Here is a 24,605-nt window from a genome sequence, read left to right as displayed (position 1 = left end):
TTTCTGGTGGAATGGACTTTAAAAGTTACCTGGTCCAGGTCTTCACCTTAGAGATAATGGGCAAAGCTTCTCCTAGTAAACAAACTACCTTCCAGAATCTGGTGAGGTCATCTAAAATACATAGAATTTTTATAATATTTTAAAAACCTGTTAAATTTTACTTAAATAGAATTCTTGTTGGATGGTCCTACAGACATTATTATGGAATCTTTAATTTGCTTTCTATTATGTATACAAATCCTTGCTTTGACAATTATTTGATTGCTATAGATAGGCTAGGCAGATATCACACATAAAAACCAACTTATGAAATTAACTGAAAATGTTTCAGGAACATTAATGGCTGACAATTATGTAAAACAAATTATTCTAAGAAGCAGCTGTCTTAGTGACGAGATTTTGGACTTGGACTCAGGAAGATGGGCTCAATCCCACCTTTGGTACTAGCAGTGTAACTAAGGCCAAGTCATTTAATGTTGAAAACGCTTTAGGAGACTCTAAGTGAAAGATTTGGCCAAGTTTTTACACAAAAGTTCTAGGCATGTAGATCTTAAGCACTTTACAAGAAAACTCAGCTGATACTCATTACAATAGTACAGATATGCTGTCATTTTTTGGATGAATAGAGAATCAAAATTTTTAAGTGGCTTGCCCAAGGTCACAATGCAGCTAAGTGGTAGCATTGGGATTCAGATCTTGACTCCAAATGTCCATTAAAGCTCAGATGTTCATAAGATTCATAGAAGGAAGGGTCTTTAAAATCAGCTCCTCCAGTCATACAACCCCTTCTTTGTAAAAATGATGATCCTAGGAAACTCAAGGGAGATCAAAGTAATTGTCTATGGGTACTAAGTATCTGGGACTTTAGATTCTAAATCTAGTATTCTTTCTGATTTACAAGGTTGCTTATGATGGACTAATCTGAAATCCTACACATCCGAAGGAACAATAAGCATAAAAAAATTCCTTCGGGGAAGTAATAGCATAGTGCCTCGCACACAGTAGGTGCTTTGTATTTAATTGATTGATGTCTTAAATCTAATCATCAGAGACGAGGTGGAGAAAACTTGTTTAGCAAATCTTGAATTCTAGTACTGCACTCAGGGGAATTAATAAACAAACTCTAAATTGGTAAACTGGAGAATTTTTAAGGGATCAAGATGGTGAAAGGTCTTGAGGTTACATCCATATGGAATATCCTCTTCCCTAGCTATGACTAAGGAAACCCCTTGTTGTTTGATTCTGTGTCTCATTTCATTTCAATGCTGAACCTAAACTATCAAGGCTTAAGTCAAGTCTAGCCCATAGTACTAATAAACAAGTATAATAAGTTTAAGAAGTTTGAGAAGAAGAGATTTCTTATATATTTAAAAAAAAACAATTAAGTTATCTGAGCAGGTTAAAAAAAGTAAAGAAAAAGCACAAAGCTATTATGTTTGAGTCATTTTCCTCAAAAGGTTTAAGGATGGCATATCAAAATCCTTCATCAACTGTGCTGGTATTCAAGAATTAGACAAAGGTTAGTAGGGCAATGGATAAATTCGTTTATGTAGGATTAATGGCAATGTGTTTAAGTACTGCACAGGATTCTTGTAGAATGAAACAGAGAAAGGCATGGATGGATTAAAATATGTACTAGTGGAGAGAGCATCCTTATCAATGTGACTGTGGAAAAGATTAAAAACCTCACATCTTTTGTGAAAGACTCCTTAATAAACATATTATTTAGCTACATATATCCCACAGGATGCCTAAAATTTGAATCACAACAGTAAACTGGCTAAAATCTATCAGAATATTATTCCCTATTCTAGATGATATGCAGGCATAGAAAAACGATGGAGGAAAATATATTCATTTTGACGCTGCTCTTTCTTGGCTCTCTACCTGCTTTTGATAAGCCAAGTCTCCTTTGTTAGGTAATTATCTGGCTCCCACCTATTAGGTATGGGCCATCTCTGAAAGCTTTGACCTGGTCTCTCCTTGCTGCCTTTTGGTGATGCCATCAGCTCTTGAATGTAGAATTATCATTTCCAAGTAGATGACTTAACTGAATTCAGTCTAAACAGCAGGAACTCTAGTCTCAAATAACTGTCTGCTGCCCTTCTGCATCTGGCCATTCCACAGGTGTCTCAAACTGTGATTTTGGGCAAATTCCTAAGTTTTGGGGCCTCAATTTCCTCCTCTGTAAATTGACAGGGATGGATTAATTGATCGTTAAGGTCCTTTACCAAAAGGAACTCATTCCATTATCTGATCCCTTTTCCCAAACCATCTTCTAAATTTCCCTGTTTCTATTGAGGGAATCATCATCCTTCTAGTTCTGGATTCCAATCTCACAATCTTCCTTGATTCTTATTTTCCACAGATGCTAATCTGTATCTATTGCACTACCACAACAGCCACTATCCGTCCCCTCCTCTCTAATCAGAAGTGCTACACCAGTTCAGGGCTGTGTCCTCTGTTGATTGTACTTTTTAAGTTTTATTGTCTCCCTTTCTCCAGTCTCTCACTAAAAACAAACAAACAAAACCCAAACCATATCTTAAACTAGTCAAGTTCATATTTCTACCATTGATTTAACTATGATGTCTAATCAAAAATCTCTTATCATTTCTACTTTTTATAATCTTTAGCCTTCTTCAAGGCTCAAGTGAGAAGCCAATTTTTGAAGTCTTTCCTGATCCCATTTTGCTACCACTCTGTCCTTCCTAAAGTTAGTTTTATTAATTTACTTATGTACATGCAGTTTCACTCCACTAGAATATAAGCTCCTTAAGGGCAAGGATTCTCATTTTTGTCTTTGTATACCTTACACCTGAGATTATGGGATAGATGCTTCATAAATGTTAGTTTGTCAATTTGTAAAATTTCAATTAATGTTTGGCCCCAAACTATTATATTTAAGCACAGGATACAACTGGATGACCTCAGATTGCTCAATGAAGTGAAAGATAGGGTGATCTTTCTTTGGTCCTTCCTCAGAACAAGACACCTTAGGCGGCAGGACAGAAAGAGTAGCATGACTGTTTTTACTGATAAGACGGTCTCTGAGTTATCAACTGTAACTCTTCCAGTAAGATGGAGGACTAGTCTTGCCATCTGCTCTATCACTACAGCATTCAGACCTCTGGGCAATGTCATTCTGTACATTCTAGAGTAATCCTGGGAATATTAACTTGACTGCTCTGCAGCTCATCTTTTTTATACTTTTTGCCTCCCTTTTCCTTCACCCCACCCCCATTAGAGTGTGAGCTCCTTGAGTACCGGATCTTTTGTATCCCTAGTGCTTAGCACAGTATTTAGCACAGAGTAAATGTTTAATAAATGTTTTTCCATTCACTCATTCATTCCATAATGCTAATCATTCTTGGTCTTAATACTATGAGTAAAATTCATTAACTTTAGAGATAGCCATGACTTCTGTGTTTTGTACTCTAAGGCACTCTGTCACTGCTCAATAAATAATAATTTGTAGCACTGTGGGGGTGGAAAGAGGGTGGAGATTTTTTTTTTGGCATATCCACTGGTGAGTAATGCATTTATCTCAAATGCCAATAAAAATTTTATGCTGTACTACATGACACATTTGTTACTTATTTGAAAATCTACTTTTGAATCATCTGAATATTGTTTAAGTGTAGCTCCTTGTTCACCTGTAAAAACAGGTTAATTATCATTTTCAGTCCAAGAGATAATCACAAGAAAAAATCCCCCCAAATTTCTAATAGTCATTATTCTTTTGGGAGGGAAAATAAAAGGATAAATTCAAACACATTTTCCTAATAGAGAATATTATTTATCTTCCCCCCTACTATATTCAACAAGATAGTTTTCCACATACTTTTTCCCTCTTAAAAACTTTCTATCCCTTTACTTTTTTCTATTTTTCATTTGATAGCACAATTCTTTTGTGTTCTCTGCTGCTTGTTGCTTATTTAAGGAAAACTGATCCAAATCTGCATTATGAAATAATGAAAACACTGAGAATCTGATATTGTGGGATTTGGACAAACTGACAAATAATTGCTCACATTGTGTTAATGGAGTTTATCAGTAAAAATATTTCATACCCTAATTTGAGAAAGTTCACACTTTCTCTATTACAAAAGCAATCTGTGGGCTATCAGTTTAAGGATGTAAGCAGAAAAGAAACAAAATGTTTGTGAGAACGTTTCACAGAGAAGGGTGTGGTGGAGCTTTGGACAAACTCTGTAGTTGAAAATACTGTGATGGATGTGATTATTTTTCCTTGCAAAAATTAATATAAACATAAAACAAAAATGTTTGCTATATAAAAAGTAGAAAAGTATACACAATGAAAATGTTATAAAACATACTTGAATAATAATTTATCTACGATTTCAACAAATTTAAATCAACATTACATGGTGAAAATTTCAGAGTTTATAGTCACCCCAATTATCTAAGGTATCTTTATCAATCAGTGGAAAAAGACTACATTATTTTTCTTACTTGCATGTAAGGTAAGGTATTAAAATAACAGACATCTGGAACTTATTTAAAGCATTACTTTTCTGTTGACTACATCATACAAATTAGTTTAGTATGAGATTCCAACAATTACTCTTGAAAAATACATTTTATGACAAATCTTCGCATCTTAAAGACCTTCATCAGTTTATCCATTAGACTGTATATAAGGATTAGCATTTGGAATGGAATTAGCTTTTTAAACCAAGCTTTGCTTATTATTCACTGTGCTGCTATTCTCACACTATCTCCTTTTGCTTCAAGTAGACTAAGAAGTTTGGACCTGAGGCCTCAGGGACTCTCATGAGTGAACACTTGTATTGGTTGATCTCTAAGGTAACTAAACTAGAAATATACTTGAATCAACCATAAATCTTTAACCTATAATCAGACCACCAAACAGTGTGAAGCACCACTGAGTAGGATGAACCTACTAGGAGAAATAAAATTGCAAGATCTTTAAATAAAACCTTTACTCAGTTTTTAGACAAGCACCAAGTATAAAGCTGTGAAAAACCATGAAAAAGAAGTTATTTTTAAAAAATTTTGTTTTAGGTTAAGTATAAATTGGGGAGAATGGAAATCTTAGTATCAGGTTGAAGTAATCAGGTATACGGTCATGATTAAAATAAATCTCAAGTTGTTCCTAGATCTTTAAAATAAACCTAGAATACCATTTCAATCAATATCTATTTCTACCCTTCCTTGTTTTAAATTGCAGCTTCTACAGGCTGGAAACACAAAGATGCAGTAAAAGTGTTAGGGATAAATAATTCCTGTACCTTATCACCAGCACAACACCCTAGCCCCCAAAACCAAAAAAAAAAAAAAATTATAATCTTTGTCCAAGTGCCTGTTCACTATCCTTGCCTTTTGATGGTTTAATATAGAGTTTCTATCTCCAGAAGAAGTTGTGTGATGGTACAGAAAGAATATTTGGTCATTAGAGACCTGGATTCAATTTCTGTCACTTACTAGCTGTGGAACCAGGGGCAAATGACTATTTCTATATCGGTAAAACGAGGGTAATGATATCTGACAGAACTGCGGTAAGCATCAAATGAGATGATGTATGTTAGGTACAGAATTATATAAATGTAAGCGATGATGGTACCCTGAGTTTTCAGAAGCTATGCCAATTAAATCAGATCCAAACAACTAATTGTGTACATTTGGCATTGTACATACCACGCTGCATAACCCCACTCCCCCCACCCCCAATTCCTGTCCTCAAGGGGTTTATCTTCTATTTTGAGGTCATTCAATTTGATAAGACAGTACAATCTCTGGCAGGTCCTGCCAATCAGGAAAGGCACCAAGTACGACTTTGTGTTAAACTGTCCAAAGACAACTCTAGCTAAGCACTCTTGGCACTAGGATTGAAGGACAACTCAACTTTATCTGTTAAGAGGTAAAGAGCTTACATTATGTCTGTGGAAGGATTATGCACAATGATGAAATAACCAATCTTTAACATTATGGATGTAGTCTCTAAAAAATGGTGTGAAACTTACTTTTATCAAAAGTTTCTGAATTTTGGTAGCTGAATGCAGATGCTAGGGAGCTTCTGAGCCTTGGATTCTATCTAGAATTTTTGAGTATTAGCTCCTCAGTATGTGTTTTTATAGACACACATATGCATATATAACACTTTGCAAATTTTAAAGCATACAGGTTAGTTATTACTTGGTGTCAGTTAATAGAGGTATGTTAACAGAATAACTCAACAGCTACAGCTAACGAAGTATTGTCTGATAATATGGACATTGGCTTTAATGAATATTCTTTCAATTACTGTATAATGAATGCTTATTCCATATGCTAGATTGGACCCTGCTAAGATCCAAATGTTGGGAGGTGGGGAAAGGAGGTAAGATAAACTTAAAAATGAAATTAACTAGTTATTAATCAAGTCTTTTGTGTGTATTAGCCAACTGATATTGAACTATATAATACTATTACTTTGCTTATATGTAAATAAGTGTTTAAAAATGTTCAAATGATTAGAAAGGGGATGTAAAAACAAAAATTAACTTAAAAAAATAGAAAGGTAAATATTTCCCCTGAAAATCTTGTTTCTTTTGTTAATTTGTTTAGAGTATTGTGTTTTCTGAGTTATCAGTTTTCAAATAAAGTTTTATGGAACTTGGAAGGAATGACTTTAGATATAATATTTTTGTATTGGAGTAAAACTTATATTACATAACAGTATTTTGGTTTATGAATGCAAAGAAGCATCATTAGTAATTAAAAGTATCACTAGTTAACTAAAGTGTCACTGTCAATGTTTTTTTTTTTTTTTTTTTTTTACTAATACTTGAACCCAAACTTCAAGCATTAAAAAAACCATCAATTATTTGTTTCTTGGCCTTTTATGGTTCTTTAAATATATATATAAATATGAGGGCTATAATCTCAATTTAAAAAAGCAGAAACTAATAATAATAACAATAGCTAATATCTCCATAGCACCATGTGCCAGGTATGATGCTAAGTTCTTTACAAATATTACCTTATTTGATTCTCACACCAACCCTGCAAGGTAGCTGTTATCATTATCCTCATTTTACCAATGAGAAAACTGCTGCAAACAGAGGTTGAGTAACTTGTCCAGGGTAACACAGCTATTAAGTTTCTAGGGCTGGATTTGAACTGAGGTCTTCCTGCCTCCAGGCCTGACATTCCATTCATGACTTGGTTGCTGTTACTATATTAATTTATTTAGATTAGTTTTAGATGTGAACTACACTAAAATAGTGTGCTTCCTTCTGCCATAATTCACATTTCCCTTCACAGAATAATTGTCCCGGCTGCTGACTCATTTTGAGTTTTAAAACTCATTGCATTCACAAGAGGAATCAGAATTAGTATGTTCGCAGGTCCCCAAAGCTATACTTTGGCTAACATGGTAACTTCATACTTGCTTTTCAATAGTTTCACCTTGTTGAGATGTAAGGCTACACAGGTTATTTGAGGCTGTCTTTTTCTCAACATACCTGGAGTTGTAGTTTTTCTGTGAAACCCCAAAAGACTAACCCTGGTTTCAACAACAGAGTGGACTATATAAATTCTGATCCCTTGTTCAGGTATCAGGAACTCTCGACAGCAGTTTCCTATTCCTCAAGTTACGGGAGCATCCTGGAACTTTTGTTTTGTCTTAAGTCATTCTGTGTTATGGAGCTCAAGTAATTTATACTCAAACTTACTCAAATAACATACTTAAAATAATTTATCCAGTTCTGTGACTCTTATCTTCCTGAGGTATTTTTCTTATTAAATTTAAATTATAGATATTCACAAAATTATTGGATTGAAATCTGATAAAAACTGAGGGCATGGAAAACCACAAATGTTGCCAAATTACATAAAGTAATTAGATTATTAATTCTATAAATATATTTCAGATTATCCACTCTATACATGACAACTGTAAGGCCATGTGGTTAAAACTCTCAAGGGCATGCAGTTAATATCCAAGCACTTCCCTCATAAGAACCCTTTTCATTTTTTTAACTTCTTTTGTTTAAGTTTCCCATCAATTTGACACTGCTTTTTTTGCTTCTGGACAGTTTTTTCTTGATAAAGTCTCCACAGTTAACAATACTCTTGGAAATCCTGTCCTCTAATTGACTACTCACCCTCATATCAACAGCTTCAAGCCAAATTTCCCTTCCACTGATCCATTTAAGGCAGGGACTTGTTTTAGTAGGGTGCTCAGGGGTAGGATACCTAACAAAGCATGTTGGAAAGAACAATTTGGGATTAAGGTATGGAAAAAAGATGCAAGAAGAAAATGACAGGAATTAATTTTGAGAAAGTCAAAGAGAAATCTTTTTATTTACTCAGACTTAAAAAGAAAAAAAATTTGTTTATGGTTAAAATGATTAGTTTTTGAGAAAATATTAGTTTCTAATACATGTGACTTATTAAGGCAGTCAGTCACTGGTGATGAAAAAGTAAGGAAGCTAAGAGGCACGTCAGGTAAGCTTTAAAAGTGGCTCAGGACAAAGATTAGCCATTGTGTTTCTAGTAATAGTACAATGGTAACATTTTTGGCAGGCTGCTTGATTTTTTATCAAGACATTTATTAAAAGCCAAAGTACATATGAGGCTATAATCCCTCCACCTTACAGATAAGGTAGTTCAGAAAGTACATCAACATTTCTCTAATCAAAGATAACAGAAGCAAAGACTTAAAAGTTTATATTTTTGAGTACTGTCAAAGACATTAGGGTTTTTATTACTTTCAAGTACATAAAACTAACAAACTAGGTTGACAAAATTCACTAAAAACTCTGGATTGGTTAGAGTTTAAAGAGACCTGTTCTAATAAATTTATAATAACTGATACGTAGTACATCATTTTTAAGCCTGTAGATGCCTCGAAATGGAATGAGACTTTTTCTCAAGCGTTTTAATCAGATCGGATAATCACAGAACCAGAAGGGAGGTAGTAGCTTCAAGTGTAATTATTATTTTATCTAATGTAACATAAATATTTGAGAAAAAACTTCACAATCACTTCAGAAGCATTATTATCCTGAAGTTTTCTTAACATTATTAATTTGCCTTAGACTATGAATAAATACATTAAAGGAAAATTAAATTTCAGCTCAATCCCTGTTCTATACTGATAATGAATGCAGCATTAGATGTGTAAGATTTTACTCTATTTTTCGTCTAGGCTTAAAACATACAGGTGTTTCTCATTTACTGGGATAATTATGTTCCTGAAATGTTTTTAAGCAGAGATTAAGCATCTTAAGTGGAGATCTTTATCTAAAACTGGGATACGTTGAATATACTTTTGTAAAGCAAATTGTCACAGTGCTTGCTTGCTTTAAAATAGAACTGCAGTTTTATTTTTTCTTTGTTTTAAATTATAAACATACTACTGGTGTGTATGAAAAACCTAATATATTCAACTATTTACATTTTTCCAAGTAGTTTTCTGATCTTTGTTAATGTCCACACACTTTCAAATAGTTGTAATAATTAAATTCATACTATTTAAGTTTAATTTTCTTAGAGCCAAAAGAAGAATCTTGCTAGTGAAAGAGATACTTATCTATAAGATACATGGTTTTTAAAATTAACTCTTTTATCCTTATTATTACAATTGGGAAAACTATACCCTGTATTTGTGTACACTTAAGTCATCTCCCTTTAAAAGAGTAATAGGACTATGGTGTAGAAAGAGCATTGGAGATCGAGCCAGATGGCCTGGATTTTCTTGGCTCTGCTGCTAGGCCAAGAGTGACACCTTGGGCAAGTCATTTAATGTCTCTAAGGATCAGACTTGGACTAAATGATCTACAAGGCTTCTCCCAGATCTAAATCTTATGACAATCTGCTATTAATGAATGATGGTTCTTTTTGGTCTAAATTTTGTTCTTCTATCTCAAGTCCAATCTATTTTCCAAGCCATTCAGGTCTAATCCAGTTTTTGAGGGAGATGTGCTTCATTTTGCTATAAAGAAAATGAGACAGTAAAAACTTCATCTCAGTTCATGGTGTGGTCATTTGCTTTCACATGGTTGGACATTCTCAGAAACACAATGATTAGCCCGGCTCTGCTGTTCCTGCAGGACTGACAGACAGCAGTCGCTACTCATCCTATCTCCTCACACTCTGATTCCTTGCTATGATTTCTTCCCCTTTCTTGTTTACCTTTCAAGCAGTTGCAGATCAACCACATCTGTTGTAAGCATGGCACTCAGCCAGGAAAGAAAGTGAACTCCTGTATTCACTGTTAAGTTAGTCCTTTTCTTTTCCTTTCCGTTTGCCCATATCTCTTGTCCCTGCCGCTAACCTTGACTATGAGGGGAACCAAAATGGATACTGTATTAGTTTTCAACAGATTGACAAGAGAAATATAATAGTTAACATCCACTTTCAATATAAATCTAAAGTAACACCTTAAAAAACCTTATTAAGCATAAAATCATCTAACCATATTTGCAGTTTGCCAAAATTACTTTTACTAGCTATTACCATTATATTTTGCAAATTTTATTAATAAGAAAATTTTGTCTTAAGGCCCAATCTAAAAATTCCAAAGCAAAGTCTTACAAATGGAAAGACAGATTATAGATTAACAGAAAGCACTTTATATCTCTCTGAGCCATATCAACATAAACACCTTAAAGAATATTTTCCAAATTATAGGGAAAAAATGTATTCCACATGGGCATAGTCTTTCATTTCTGTGCAACACACACACAGTAACGTGGGAGATCAAAGACAAACTAGGTAAAACTTTATTTGAAGATGATCATGTAAGATACTCAAAGGAATTTTTAAAAAAATCACAGAATTACCTGTTATTTATATCTTGATCAAAATTAACAAATTAGATTTATAAATCTGACAGAAAAAAGTCTGTAAAGAAACATGAGCAACCTTGTTTCTGAAATGTTTCTAGAAAATGTGTAAAAGTACAGAACAACATAAGGGTTGTTCTATATACATAAATGCTGTAGTTCTCAGCTCTCTTCCAAAGGCTTGACTATACACACTCCTCAAAATAAGAATCTACATCAGCTTTTCCGGAAAGTTAGCTTGAAAATGAAGAGGAGAAACCCAAATCCACATACTGTGAATGTTGCCCTCTTCAAAAATCTGCTATTCCAGGTAGAATATGTTTCCATAGGCAGTACACGACAGGGATCATTTTTCTGGTCATTTTGCAACTAATATTTGACATGAAAAAAGAAACAGAAATCAGTGAGCTAAAATATGGAAATTTTTAAAAGAAGGAATTTGATAATGGATACCCCAAGGCTGAGTACAGCTCATCTAACCCAAAGGCTTTTGTATTTGACTAAAAGTGGAATTGTAGTAATAGATTCTTCCATATAAATACAAATAACAAGGAAAACTTTGCTATTCTTATTCAAGGAAGACTTTGAATGAAGATAAATGCTTTTAAAAACCTTCTAAATGACTTTCAATAATATCTTATTATGAAAACTATACCAATATTATATTAGAGATAGATAATTTCATATATAAATGCATCCTAAGTTTCATTTGAAATTGGTTAGAAAACAGGTGTGGTTTGAAAAAGTTAACTACTAAGAATGCTGACTGATAGGCACTTTATTGCCTTCCCTTTAATTAAATATCAATGATACACAGAACAATATACAATTATAAAATATTCCTATAAAAATTTGCACTCTGAAATTTATCTAAGAGCTACTGAAATTAGATATTTAAACCCTGTTTTAAATTAAGAGCTTTTAATGGCTGCTTTAACACCTCTTTGGAAAAAACTTATTTTGCCTAACTTTGACAAACTCCCTCAAAAAATTCCATGTTGAGGATCCCACATTAACAAACAAAACATAAAATCAGAGATCTTGAAAAGATAAAAAAGTCAGGCACTTTTATAGAGTGATATTTGCTGGAAACATCCTGTGCTGGATTGGTGCTATAAATACTTTCAACTTAGCAGAAATAACTACTTCTAAAATCTACAATGTAAATATTTAAGGAGAGAAGTCTGCAAAATTAATTTTAAGTTACAGTTGAATAAAGGACTTCAATGCCAATCTCATTAATACTGTATTCTTAGCTTAACTTCCACATGGCTTCATTCAGTAACAGATTCCTTTTTGACACTGATGCTCCATTTACTGAATCCTTGGATGGCCATTCCTTTTACTAACCCATTACTTAAAATGACCCTTTCTGACAAGAACCTGTCATTGTGTTGGTTTGAAAGTGAGCGATGTGGTGTTAACGTCTAGCCTTGACCTCTCCCCTACCCTTTTTCTTTGTCCTCTGTACCCTTATCTCTGATAACTCATACCTTCCTGAAAAAAAGTACTCACTAGTCATTATTAGTATCTTTTGCTCTGTAAGAGGAACAGTGGCACAGTCCTCAAATCTTCTAGCCTTGACACTCCCTCAAATCAAAATCTCATCATAACCACTTGTTTTGAGAAAGGCACAGATATGCTTCAAGGCAATGACCCAAAAGACTGGCTCTGTAACTTACTTTAAATGTTTTTGCCCCCATAGTATCATACAGATCCACAAATATTTGCTCATTTCGTGGACATACATGTATTTAAGTCAGATTTTATGAAAAAAATAGGACCCTGACCAAGCCAGGGAAAGCAGAAAATTTCTAAGAGTGACTCAGAATTTTAAAAAATGAATATTAAAGTCCCTGATTATATTATAATTGCTGTGTTTTGGAATCTTAGTTCCTTAAGTGATAGTTCAAAATGTTTTTCATCTAGTAATCACATTCTCCTCACTCTAAAGTGTCAAAATCCTCCAAGGGGGAAAAATCAGCTTTCATTTCATCTGGAGGGGCTACCTTCAAATATATTAGGAACTCTATAATTTTGATCTTTCGTGGCAATTATTTGAAGCCAGTGTTACAGAAACAGAAGTATGGAGTATATGAGCTTAAAGAGAATTAAGAATCAAAAGATGGTGTTACATACATATATGGTCTCTGAGGACCCTTCCAGCTTTAGTTCAATGATCTATATATAGTACACAATTCAAAAATGACACCATTAATGAGGTGTTTAGTGGTTTGCATGAACAGGTTATACTAACAGTTCTAAATTTTTCCCAAGTTTGAAAAATATAACTTTAAAATAAATGCAACTTCAGAGGATATTCTCCTTTGCTTCTCTGAACCTGAAGTGGCTTGACTAGTTCTATAAATCTCAATTATGGTGACATCAAGCTTAAGCTCTGTCCATGAATAACTGCAAGATATTTCATTTCTTAAGGTGGAATCCCTGCCTCTGCCTCCTAGGAAAGTAAAGTTTTTGTATGGCATTTGTAGCAAATGGATCTACTAGTCTTCTTTTTTTTGAGAAGGGTTGTTTTGTACAAAATTTATTAGCATTTACTTATAGAGAAGTTATTACTATGCATGCCTCTAGGCAAGTCCTGACGTAAACTTGAGTTTTCAAAATCTGTGTTAATGAAGGGCTTGCTTTATCAGGTTTTACCAGGCTGGAAAGCTTTTAGTAAGGTCTTGAGAGCAGATTAATATCCAATTTGGGGGACAGGCCTAGCCAAGTTTAGGTAAGCTTATTATCAGTAGGCTGGACACAAGGTGATGATTCTTTGGCCTAAGGAATCTATAAAATTGAAGTTTAATTTCAGAAATTAGAGAAAAATACAAAGTAGCCTGCAGTCTTATATGGGACCTCTCTTACTTTTGCTATGAAGAAAACAAAGTGACAGGAACGTAGAAATTGAATTCTACGGATCATGGTTTCTGAATCTTTTATAGACATTAACTGCTGGGACCTGTAAATCTGTGATACTTGTCCAGTGAAAAAGGAGGACCTCAATCACATCAATTTTTAGATACTTACTAAGAATACCACATACTTTTCCAGGTTTTTGTTAAGATAAAATGAGATAACATATTTAAAATCCTTTGTAAACCTTAAAATGTTCTATAAATACTAGCCATTATTAAGATTATTGCTATAAATGAAATAAGAGGAAGTTAAGAGTTAATTGGAAAATAGATCATGATCCTTCAAAGAGGAAAACAGTCAGTGGAATTGGTTTGATGATGTTTCTAAAGGCAACAAGAAGCATCATTTCACGGGGATACATACACACTTGTATTATTCTGCAGTGCTCAAGATGAACATTTATGAAACAGACAAACTTCATCAACTTAGACCATCATGAAGAGAACAAGCAAAAAGCTTGCAGGTGATGAGGAAGCAGAGAAACTCTATGGAGGCTATAATAAGACAATCTAAATTAAATTGACATGTATTTGAATACCTGGTGAGCATAGGGAATGAAAGTGAAAATTATGTTGGAAAATATGGTTCAGGAGAAAGAAATGAGAGGCTACAAGTTTGTACACCATGCAGTAGCCTCTCATCTTTAATCATGAATGCTGTCTTCATAAATAAAGAAGGTACTGGGCATGATGGACTCCAAATAATACTTCCCTCAAAATAAAGCAACTGTATTCCAATATGCAAGAAGTGACTGGTTACAGATGTGGGAGTCATTTTTATATCATATGTTTATGCACAGTCCGATTCGGACCTTGTTATATGCAAACAACAAAGTTAATCAAAAATTAGAAAAATAATTAAAAATAAGTAGATGTGGCATCCAGTTCAGGCAACTCCAAACTAATCTATTTAATAAAAATAAAAATTACCACTTTCCAAAGAAGCTTAAATGGTATAAAGCAATTGCTCCAGAGATTAGAACCTGCTTCAGTGTGACCTTCTCACCAGGAGAAAGATGAAAGACACAGGTAATACTGGTGTAGAATATAAACCTGTTTGTAAAATCTTATGGAGGATGTTGGAAGATAATGAGCAGAATCATCTCATAAAACAGAAACAGTCAAAAGAAAAACAAGTTTATAGGAAGCTTGTTAAGAAGAATCAAATTGATGCATTTAAGGATGAAATCAGTAGGGCAAGAAACTGATGAAAAATTTAAAATATTTATAAATGTTTTTATTGCAAACCCTTTATTAGCACTACGATGGCTCCATTATATTTGAACTCCAGATAAAAGGCTTGGATTTCAAGTATAAGGAAAGAGACATAGCACTGAGGGGGAAAAAAAGATAAGATGGGGTATTCTGGATTAAAAAACATATAAGAAGAGGTCTGAGCCAGAAGTGATCCAAGTAAATTAATGCGATAAATTCAAGAGAGAAGTTTTAAAAATTCCAAAACAATCACCTTCTAAATAACCAAAAAAGAGTGACAAGAAAAATTAATAACTACCAACCCATAGGCCTAATTCCCTATCTCTGTAATACCTGAGAGGTTCTGTAATACCCAAGACCAATTGATGATGGTGTGAGAAGAGAATGGGCAGGCTTTTGCAAAACAGTATTCCAAAGCAGAATGTAACTTTACACTTATATGTCTGTCAGGAAGGTGAAGTGAATATATGATTCTATTGTGCTCATTATGTAGACTATAAAAATGTCCTTGATTTGGTGGAGCAAAATGCCACTTTACCGACAAAATGTCTCTCATACATTTTATCAGTCGTTACTTCTTTTAATTAATCTTGATAAAGTGGCACTTTGCTCTCCTAACTCAAATGTATTTTTATGGTTAACAAAGAATAAGCACAATGGAATCATGTATTCACTTATTCTTGTCAATTGTTTGAAAGTAACTCTGCTGTTAAATATAAAATTCGCCAAAAGAAGTTACAACAGAAGTAAATTTGATGACCACCTGTTTACCCAACATGGTATAAAATAAACAGATTCTCTCAAAGATGTCTACCCACATTCACAATGATATACAATACAATTTTGTATTGTCCAAGTAGAAGAGGGGTTCCCTATGGATGGTAAATTCCACCAGATGTTCTAGTTTTCAGAGGACATTATACTATATAGATCAAGCCTCAGAAAATTGCAGAGCCTTCTAAATGAGATTATACATTACTCAAAAAAATCTGATGTAATTATATAGGAAAAAACCAAGAAGATGAATGAATGTGAACATTTTCTAAATTATGATAGATAAACAGATAGACAACTCATAGTCCATCAGTACATATCTCTTACACCAATACGGTAGTTATAAACTAGTTCCAGAACTGAATAATAAGAAGAGCGAGCTATGTTGTGTTTGGGAAGTTGGACAGTGCTTTTAATGACCTCAAGATGCTCCCTGAAACAAAATCTCATAACATCAAAATGATGCTGTATGGCAGTCATGGAAGAACAATCTCAGAAGAATTCATGGTGAGGGTCACTCAAAGGACAAACTAGAGGTACATGGTGGGATAAGAAGGATGAAACATATTATTCTTGAGGAGTTGGGGGAAAATGGAAGTGGATCTTGGACAGATCTATAACTAGAAAATGAGGCGAACCAATTATGTAACAAAGTGCAAGAAATAATCTATAGAAAGTCTTTGAAAAAGATCTAGACAAAGGTTCCGTAACTAGTAAATGGATTATAAAGAATTTACAGGATGACAAGAATAAGAGTCACAAAAAATGAGATGGAGTGAATGGATTTAAACCTTCATTATAAGAGGAAGTAACCACATAAATGAGATGACATGCAGGAAGGTATTACTATGCATCACTGTTTTCCTTCCTAAGTTGCCCTTTGGAGTTCCTCTACCACACACCAGAAATGTCTTCATCCTGAGCGCTTACTCCAGCACTGAAACTCACTCGTTAGAAGTAACCTTCATCCAGCAGCCTTTCTCTATGACTGGAAGAAGGAGCCTATCAAATACTTCATTGAGAAAGGGGCCAGGGCCTCATTCCCTTCCAGGATGCACTCCAGACTTTTTCTACTTCGCCTCTGCACTGAGTACCTTGTTTCTAACCTCTCTGCTACAGCTTCCTTTTATGAGTTGGCTTCCCCCATTAGAGTAGAAGCTCCTTCAAGATTTGAATTTGTAGACCCAGTGCTTAGCACATAGTAGGTACTTAATAAATGCTTGCTGACTGACTGATCTGGGTTGACTGCAAAGTAGGAAGTGATAAAGTGGTTTAGAGTTGCTCTGGGTTAGTAAATATTTTAGGGCAATCAACCTTTTTTGGAACCTATATTAAATGTTATCTTAGACAGTTTTTGTCCTAGCTACACAAAATACAGGTATATTTTACTTTATCCAACAAATGTTTATGTGTATCAAATTTATATAATAATCACTAAAAAGTTGATAATTTATCCTAGTAATAATAAGCTAAGGGAAAAATCCTTTAATGATACAGATTGTCGTTTACTCAATTTGTTCTTTTCCAAGAACCTAAATTTTCATATATCCATTCTTTTTAAAGCAAAAAAACAAAAACAAAAATAAAAAAACCCTGACATGTACTTGTATTCAGGGCAATCCAAACTGTCATTTCACAATGCAAATACATACCTTCTGAATTAAGTCTTTTAGTTTACAGACTTCTTCACCCAGATCTTCAACATTACAAACCAAATTTTCACAAACTGATGTAAACCTTTGGGAGGATCCCCATTCTAGAACTATCTGTTAAGATGGCCAAAAATGTACATTTTAGAGAATGTAAAACGACTGCTGCCAACTATACACATATGAAGAAACATATTTCTTAAAATAAACAATACATAGTATAGGAGTAAGTATAGGAGTAAGGATAGGAACTAGACCAGTGAATTCACTGATACAGGAAATTCCCAGATGAAGACTCTCTATCAATATTGGTCAGTACCTTCTTTGCAACTTAAGTCTAGAGCAGTGTTAAATTCTGCAAAACAGTGCTATTTGAATCAGATTAAAATGTATTTGGGAAATATAATAAAAATACAACAAAACATAGATAATGTTAATTTCTGGTTTTCTAAGGCAATATGTGGTCTTTAAGGTTCCAACAAATTTGAGTGTGACACCTAACCTGAGAGAGGTTAGGTGACTAGTCCAGGGTTACAAAACAGTTATTTTGTTCATAGTGAACAGTGATAATGAAACTTAAAGCATAGAAAAAGAAATTAACTTTTAAATATAGAATTAAAAGTAGCCTTTAGGCATATATGGCACATCTATATGTAGATATACATTTTTATCAAACCATCCTATAAAAACATTAACAAAAACCACAAGCTTCTCATACTAGAGTCTCATATAAAACAATATCCTAGAGAAGTCTTGATATCTTACACTGCAAACAATAACTGACGAAACCAGTGACTAGATAAACTAGTCACAGGTTTCCACTAAATGGCTTCCTATTTTAAAAATGTGATCATTTCTAAATACAGTTTTTAATCAAAATTTCTAACAAAAGATCATTTGCAACACTAAAATACAATGTTTTGTTTCAACTTTCACTTGGACTTTGCTTTAAACAATTAAATTCTCAATCAGGAAAAGAAGTAGTTTTACTCATTAATAACTGTTCAAAATTAAGTCTAGGTAATTATTTTTTTTTTAAAAGTTGGAACATATGAGTATTTTAAGTTGGTTAATAGGAACAGAATAGAAAATCTTAGCAGATTATTGAGCATATATCTCATATAATTATGGGGATTTACATAATTTCACCAAATAACTTTTTTTCATTTGTAATTATTTTAAATACTGCTAACCATTTGCTTTCATTTAATGACATTTATTGCTGATTACCTTATGAGAATTTACTGGTAACTGGTTAATTATGTTCTGCACTGCTGTAGTTAAATGACCACACTGTTTGTTTAATTTCAGCAGAAAATTGAGGAACTCATCACTACTAAACGGGAAAAAGAGAACAAAATAAGAATTACTCGAAAAACTAAGCTTTTTATTTGTCAGTACAACAGTTTGGTTCAATACATTATAACTGCCATTGTGTGGGAATAATAAATTGTAAGAAGACTTCCTTTCTCCTTTCTGGAGCTTGTCCATATAATGGGGGAACACTGACATACACAAAAATAACTATAATATAAAACAATAAATATGTCAGTAAAGATACAGAATTAGAATGGGTGACATTATTACCTTATGGCAAGAGAGTTTCATGAAAAAAGGTGACTGACATATGATTGGGGCTTTCAAGGACAGGCTCAATTTGAGCTAGAGGTGGAAGGAGAGATTATAATCCAGACACAAGGACAACACAAGCAAAGATAAAAGAACTGGAAAGTGGGAGTGAGGAACAGGAATGATGAATGAAGTTTTATTGAAGCTAAAGGGAGATATACATACATACATACATACACACACACATATATGGGAAGTTATAAGATAAAGCTAGAAGGGCAGGGTGGTACCATATGTAGGGGCTAGAATGTCAGCAAGACCTTTGTATTTTATCTGAAAGACAGCAAGAATCATTCAAGAACTTTGGACAAAGGAGTGATATGATAGATATATGGAAAATTAGATATTCTAGCAGTGAAATGGGCAGGTTGTAATGAGAGTTTGTACTAGTGTAAGTTAAGACAGAACACAGAAAATAGATAAGAACAATATTGATGTAGAATTGGTAGTAGTCACGTATATGGAGAAAGTGAGAGAAAAGGAAGACTCCTAGATAAGACCAAGGATTTAAACATGGGAGACTGGGTGATGGAAACAACACTTACAGAAATATGTATTTTAGAAAGTGAAAGAATTTGAGAGAAAGATAAAAAAATGAGTTATTGATATGCTGGATATGAAATTACAGACAGTCTTCAAGATAGAGCTGTCATGTAGGCAGCTGGAAAAAGGGGCCTGCATTTTGGGAGGTCAAGGACAAACATAGAGACATTTGGGCTCTTATGTGTGGAGTTAAAGTTGAACTCATGGAAGTGTCTGAGGTTAAGGGAAAAAGTAAAAAAGTAAAAAATAAAAAGAACCTTGGGGATTCTCAATTTAAGAGGCTGGGAAGGAAAGCCAACATAAGAGTCAGTAAAGGATCAGTTAAAGGAAAATTAAGAGACTAATGTAGGAAGTCAAGGAAGAAAAGATTATCCAGGGAGAAGGAGTGGTCAGTAGCATCAAATACTGTAGAGAGGTCAATGAAGATGAGGGTTGAGGAAGGGCCATTGCTCTTGGCTATAAGCATGTAACTGATGAGCTTTGGAAGTAGTTTTAGTAAAACAATGAGAATGGAAGACAGGTTATAGGGGTTAAGGACATGAAACCATCAGGCATAAATTACTTTTTATAAGTCTGGCCATGAATAGGAAAAGAAAGCTAGATAGGTACCTAGATATGGCAGAAAGATCAAGGAGAGATTTCAGAGAACTGGGGATATCTGATAGTATTTACAGTTATATGAGGAGTCAGTGGTGTCATGTACTGGTGCCCTCTACCTGACACACAACACTAAAACTGCAAATAAAACTGACTGGATAAACAGTGGCACTACTGACAGAAACGGTGAGAAGTGGCATTATTTTGGGGAAAAGTTACTAAGTTTGATTTTGGACATGGTAAAAATAAGTTACCAGAAGGATATACAGAAAAACCTAGTCATGCAGGCAGTCATGAGATGGGTAGGGAAGTTGAGAAAAAAGGTCAGGCTGGAGAGATTGTTGTTGTGTTTGTCCTTTGTTCACAGATTTGGGAATCATTTTCAGAAAGTGATAGCTGGGAATGAACGAAATTGCCAAAGGAGAGAGCCAAGAGAGAAAGAAATATGGGGAACAATTACATTTAAGGATTGGGAAAGGTCACTTAAAAAGTCAGAGAAGCAATCGTTAGAGAGATATGGTAGGAAATAAGGAGAAAGCACTAGCAAACGAAGGAAAGAAAGAATTTGGCCACAAGGAATGAGTAGCCCATAAGTGTCAAAGATTCTCGCAGAAAAGTCAAGGAGGAAAATTCAAAATATATCACTATATAAATGGATGAGAGAATTGATGATTTTTGAGAGAAAAATTTCAGTAGTGCGATGAGAACAACATGCTAGATAATAGTTCATAGCTAACGTTTATAGCACTTGCTATGTGCCATGCACTGTGTTAAACACTTTACAATTATTATCTTATTTGATTCTCACAGTAACCCTTGGAGGTAGTCACTGTCACTATCCTCATTTTACAGATGGTGGAAGTGAGGCGAACAGAGGTTAAGTGACTTTTCCAGGGTCCAAGGACATTTTTGAACTCAGTTCTTCCTAACGCTAGCTCTTGTGCCACCTAGCTGCCTTTGATTCTAAAGGAAGGCAGGTTGTGTGAATAAGTAATAAAGAGGATGATGTATTAGGTCTAATTACATTTTCTTTTCTTTTCCTAGGCAATCATGGTTAAGTGACTTGCTCAGGGTCACACAGTTAGTACGTGTCTGAGGCCACATTTGAGCTCAGTCTTGGCTCCAGGACCAGTACTTTATCCACTGGGCCATATCACTGCTCCATCTAATTATATTTTCAAGAAATATGCTAGTGAAAGGAAGAGAGAGGAAATGGTAATTGGATAGGGTAGAAGGACTGAGATAATGCGAGGCCTTGACTCTTTATTCCACGTACTTATTAAATAGTCCATAAATCTTGTCATTTTTGCTTCTACATCTGTTCACTTCTCAAAACTCCATTTTGCTGAGACAGAAATAGACAGATGCTTGAAAAGTCTTAATCCAGTGCCTTACTGTGTGTGGTTTGCAGCGTGGAAGTAATGCTGCCTTCTGAAGGCTAAGCCAGCAGAGTACAGTCAAGGAGTCAATAAATCAACATATATTTATTAAGCACTTGCATTGTGCAGCACACTGTGCTAGATTGCAGATACAAGATTAAAATGAAACAGTACCTGGCCTCACTGAGTTTATATTCTGTGGAGACAATTTGTAGCATACATATATACAGAGTAAATACAAAGTAAATAAGGAAAGTTGAGAACTAGCTGCTGGTGGTATCAAAGAAGGCTTCTTGTAGTGTGGAACTTGAGCTGAGTTTTGAAGGAAGTAAGTGATTTTACAAGGTAGAGCAGAAGAGGGAATATACTCCAGGTGTTGGGGATAGCCAATGTAAAGACAAGGAGACAGAAAATTTATGTGGGTCTTATGGGAGAAACATGAAGGCCAGTTTAGCCAGACCATAGTGTACAGGAAGGGAGAATATTGACTGGAAATGTAGACGGTAGTCAGATTGAAAAGGAGCTTTTTCAAAACAGAGGATTTTATACTTCATGATGAAGGCAATAAGGAGTCACCACAGTTTACTGAGTAGAGAGAGGAATGAAATGGTTAAACTTGTCTTTGAGGAAAACCACTGGCAACTGTGTTGAGGATGAATCAGAGTAGGGAGTGACTTTAGGCACAGTGGCCTTTAAGATGATGAGGACCTAACCTGAGGTAACGGTTTATGTGGCAGAGTGCTGCATAGAGTATTGCATTTGGAGTTAGAAAGGCTAAGTTCAAATTACACTGACACTATGTAACAATGGACAGATCACTTAGTATTTCTAAACTGTAGTTTCCTCATCTGTTAACTGTTAATGGGATAATTATATTAATAATAATTAGTATTCATAAAACACTTTAAAATCTTCAGAGCCATAAAGTGTACCTATTTCAGGGGGTTATTAAGTGGTTCATGAGATAATTTATGCAAGTATTTGTTAACTTTAAAAAACCATATAAATGTCAGTTATGATTATGAATATATTAACATTGTCTTGTTTGATAGAGTTCACCTAGGATGGCTCTGAGATGTCATTATTTTACATTTATTCTTTTGTATTTAATATACAGAAAGATGAAGATAAAATAACTGCTTTTTATAGCTGAATAAAAGTAGGCTCACTGACAACATCTGTGGTACACTGCTAGAAGCAGAAAGAACAGGGATATGTACCATCCTGTTCCATGATTCTGAAGTCTCATGCAAGATTTCTATATTTTGAAAGCTCTTTATTCCTTGTAGCACTGAGTATTTGTTATAGTGATAGCTATTAAAAAAATTTTAAAGTTTCTATGAATGAATAAAAAAGCACTTATTAAACATTTATGCCTAGCACTGTCCTAGGGATAAAAACAGAAGAGCAAGGCAGTTCCTACTCTCATGGAGCTCACAATCTAAATGCGGGAGACAACACATGTTAGAGCATATAGCTGAGGATACACTGCAACGCCCAGAGATCTGACAGTATCCTAGCAGTATGTAAGACTCGGTGGTCCTAAAGGCATAATGGCTGGGCAGATGATAAAATCCAGTGGTTTTCTATTATACCAGAAGAATTGTACTTGCTGAGTTCCACATACAAATCCTGAAGACCAAGACATTTGTTCAACAGTTGATGACACAACGTTGGCTGAGTTAATGTGCAGTCACAAAGGGCCTTCTAGTTTTTAATCTTGCCACTTCATAAGCTCCATTCAGAAGGAAACCACTGTTACATCTGACAAATCTGATGGCACATATCCATTATCATTCTTTGTTACTGCTCAATAAACTGATATCTGCTTGCTCCAACATATTTCTTAAGCATTACAGTCACATATTCTTGCTCCAAGATCACATCAATTCTCTTCTTTCTTTCTGATGAGGTGGTGTTAATATCTCTATTGCTGCCTTATGTTCTATTGATAGAGTACAGGTTTTGTTTTAAAATATACTTTCTAAATCTGTTATGGTCTATTTTACATTTCTTAAAATGTATATTAAGAATGCTATTACGTAGGTATTGAACATTTCCTTCCTATTCAGATTTGATTTCAAGATACCAATCTCTTACTACATTGAGTCATAGCCTTTAATCTTTTATGTCTTTCCTGGAAGAGGCATACTACTGTCAGCTAGGTTGGTCTTCAGTCAGATATTGGTCCATACCTAAAGCCCTTCTACCTTGGTAGGGCTGAAAGAACTTACACTTGTCTGGCGTAAGTCTTGGATAACTTAGAGTCATTTCTGTATCATGATGAAGCATAAGAGGAAGACTTTAAGTGGAAAAGTATGTATACACATACACGCACATATACAATATATAGGCACGAGTATATGTATATACATGTGTTTATATCTGTATGTATCTGTACACACACCACACACATATTTGTTAGACCACTGAATTTTTAGCCACTAATACTTTATAGTATTATACTGAATTACTACACCTTTCTTCCCTTTACTGGAGTTCTAATACAATCTAGAGTAGTTTGTCTCATTAATTAAGAATCTATTAATTTTCATTGTGTCAATTCTCATGGTATTCTTTGTTTGGGATTGCACTGAATATGCTGGGATCCTTTCTATGTCTCTCAAATCAATCAATCAACGATCACAAGCATATATTAACTACCTACTACATGCCAGGTACTGTGCTAAGTTTTGGGGATACAAAAACAAAATGAGAATCCCTGACTTTAAGGAGCTTGTGTTTTATTGGGGGAAGCCAACACATACACAAGCACATAAAGAAAGCAAATACAAAGCAATCTTGGGAGTGAAGGTAATAGGAGCTGGGAGGTGGGGCAGAGAGGAGGAATCACAAAACACAGTACATGAGATGAGTTTTGAAAGAAATAAAGGACTCCAAGGAGTGGATGTGAGGAGGGAAGGTACTCCAGGCACAGGATATAGCTGATATAAAGGCATGGAACTATGTATATTTTAAAAGTTTCTACTTGATAAACCAAGTCTTATCTTTTTGAAGAAGAAAGTGAGTAACCTTCCAAAAGTAGGAAAGTTTTTTGTGGTTTTTCTTATGTGAGTAATA

The 24,605-nt window shown here is 34.4% G+C and overlaps 1 protein-coding gene across 2 annotated transcripts in view; it reads right to left on the bottom strand.

The window, feature by feature from the left end:
* Nucleotides 1-10,731: 10,731 nt before the first annotated feature.
* Nucleotides 10,732-24,605, bottom strand: part of ASZ1 (ankyrin repeat, SAM and basic leucine zipper domain containing 1) — a 91,353-nt gene continuing 77,479 nt past the window's right edge. The window contains exons 11-13 of one of the 2 annotated variants that reach the window (XM_072652956.1): nt 18,607-18,712; nt 17,380-17,493; nt 10,732-11,186 (exon numbers count right to left, since the gene is read on the bottom strand). In XM_072652956.1, coding sequence (XP_072509057.1) covers nt 11,034-11,186; nt 17,380-17,493; nt 18,607-18,712 — 373 coding nt within the window. In that variant the 3' untranslated portion in view covers nt 10,732-11,033. The remainder of the gene's footprint in view (nt 11,187-17,379; nt 17,494-18,606; nt 18,713-24,605) is intronic. The other variant, XM_072652957.1, reaches the window with a different exon arrangement.

The sequence above is a fragment of the Notamacropus eugenii genome, chromosome 3 (assembly GCF_028372415.1).
Source record: "Notamacropus eugenii isolate mMacEug1 chromosome 3, mMacEug1.pri_v2, whole genome shotgun sequence".
In the NCBI taxonomy this organism is placed as follows: Eukaryota; Metazoa; Chordata; class Mammalia; order Diprotodontia; family Macropodidae; genus Notamacropus; species Notamacropus eugenii.
This window is presented reverse-complemented; position numbering and strand designations above follow the sequence as displayed.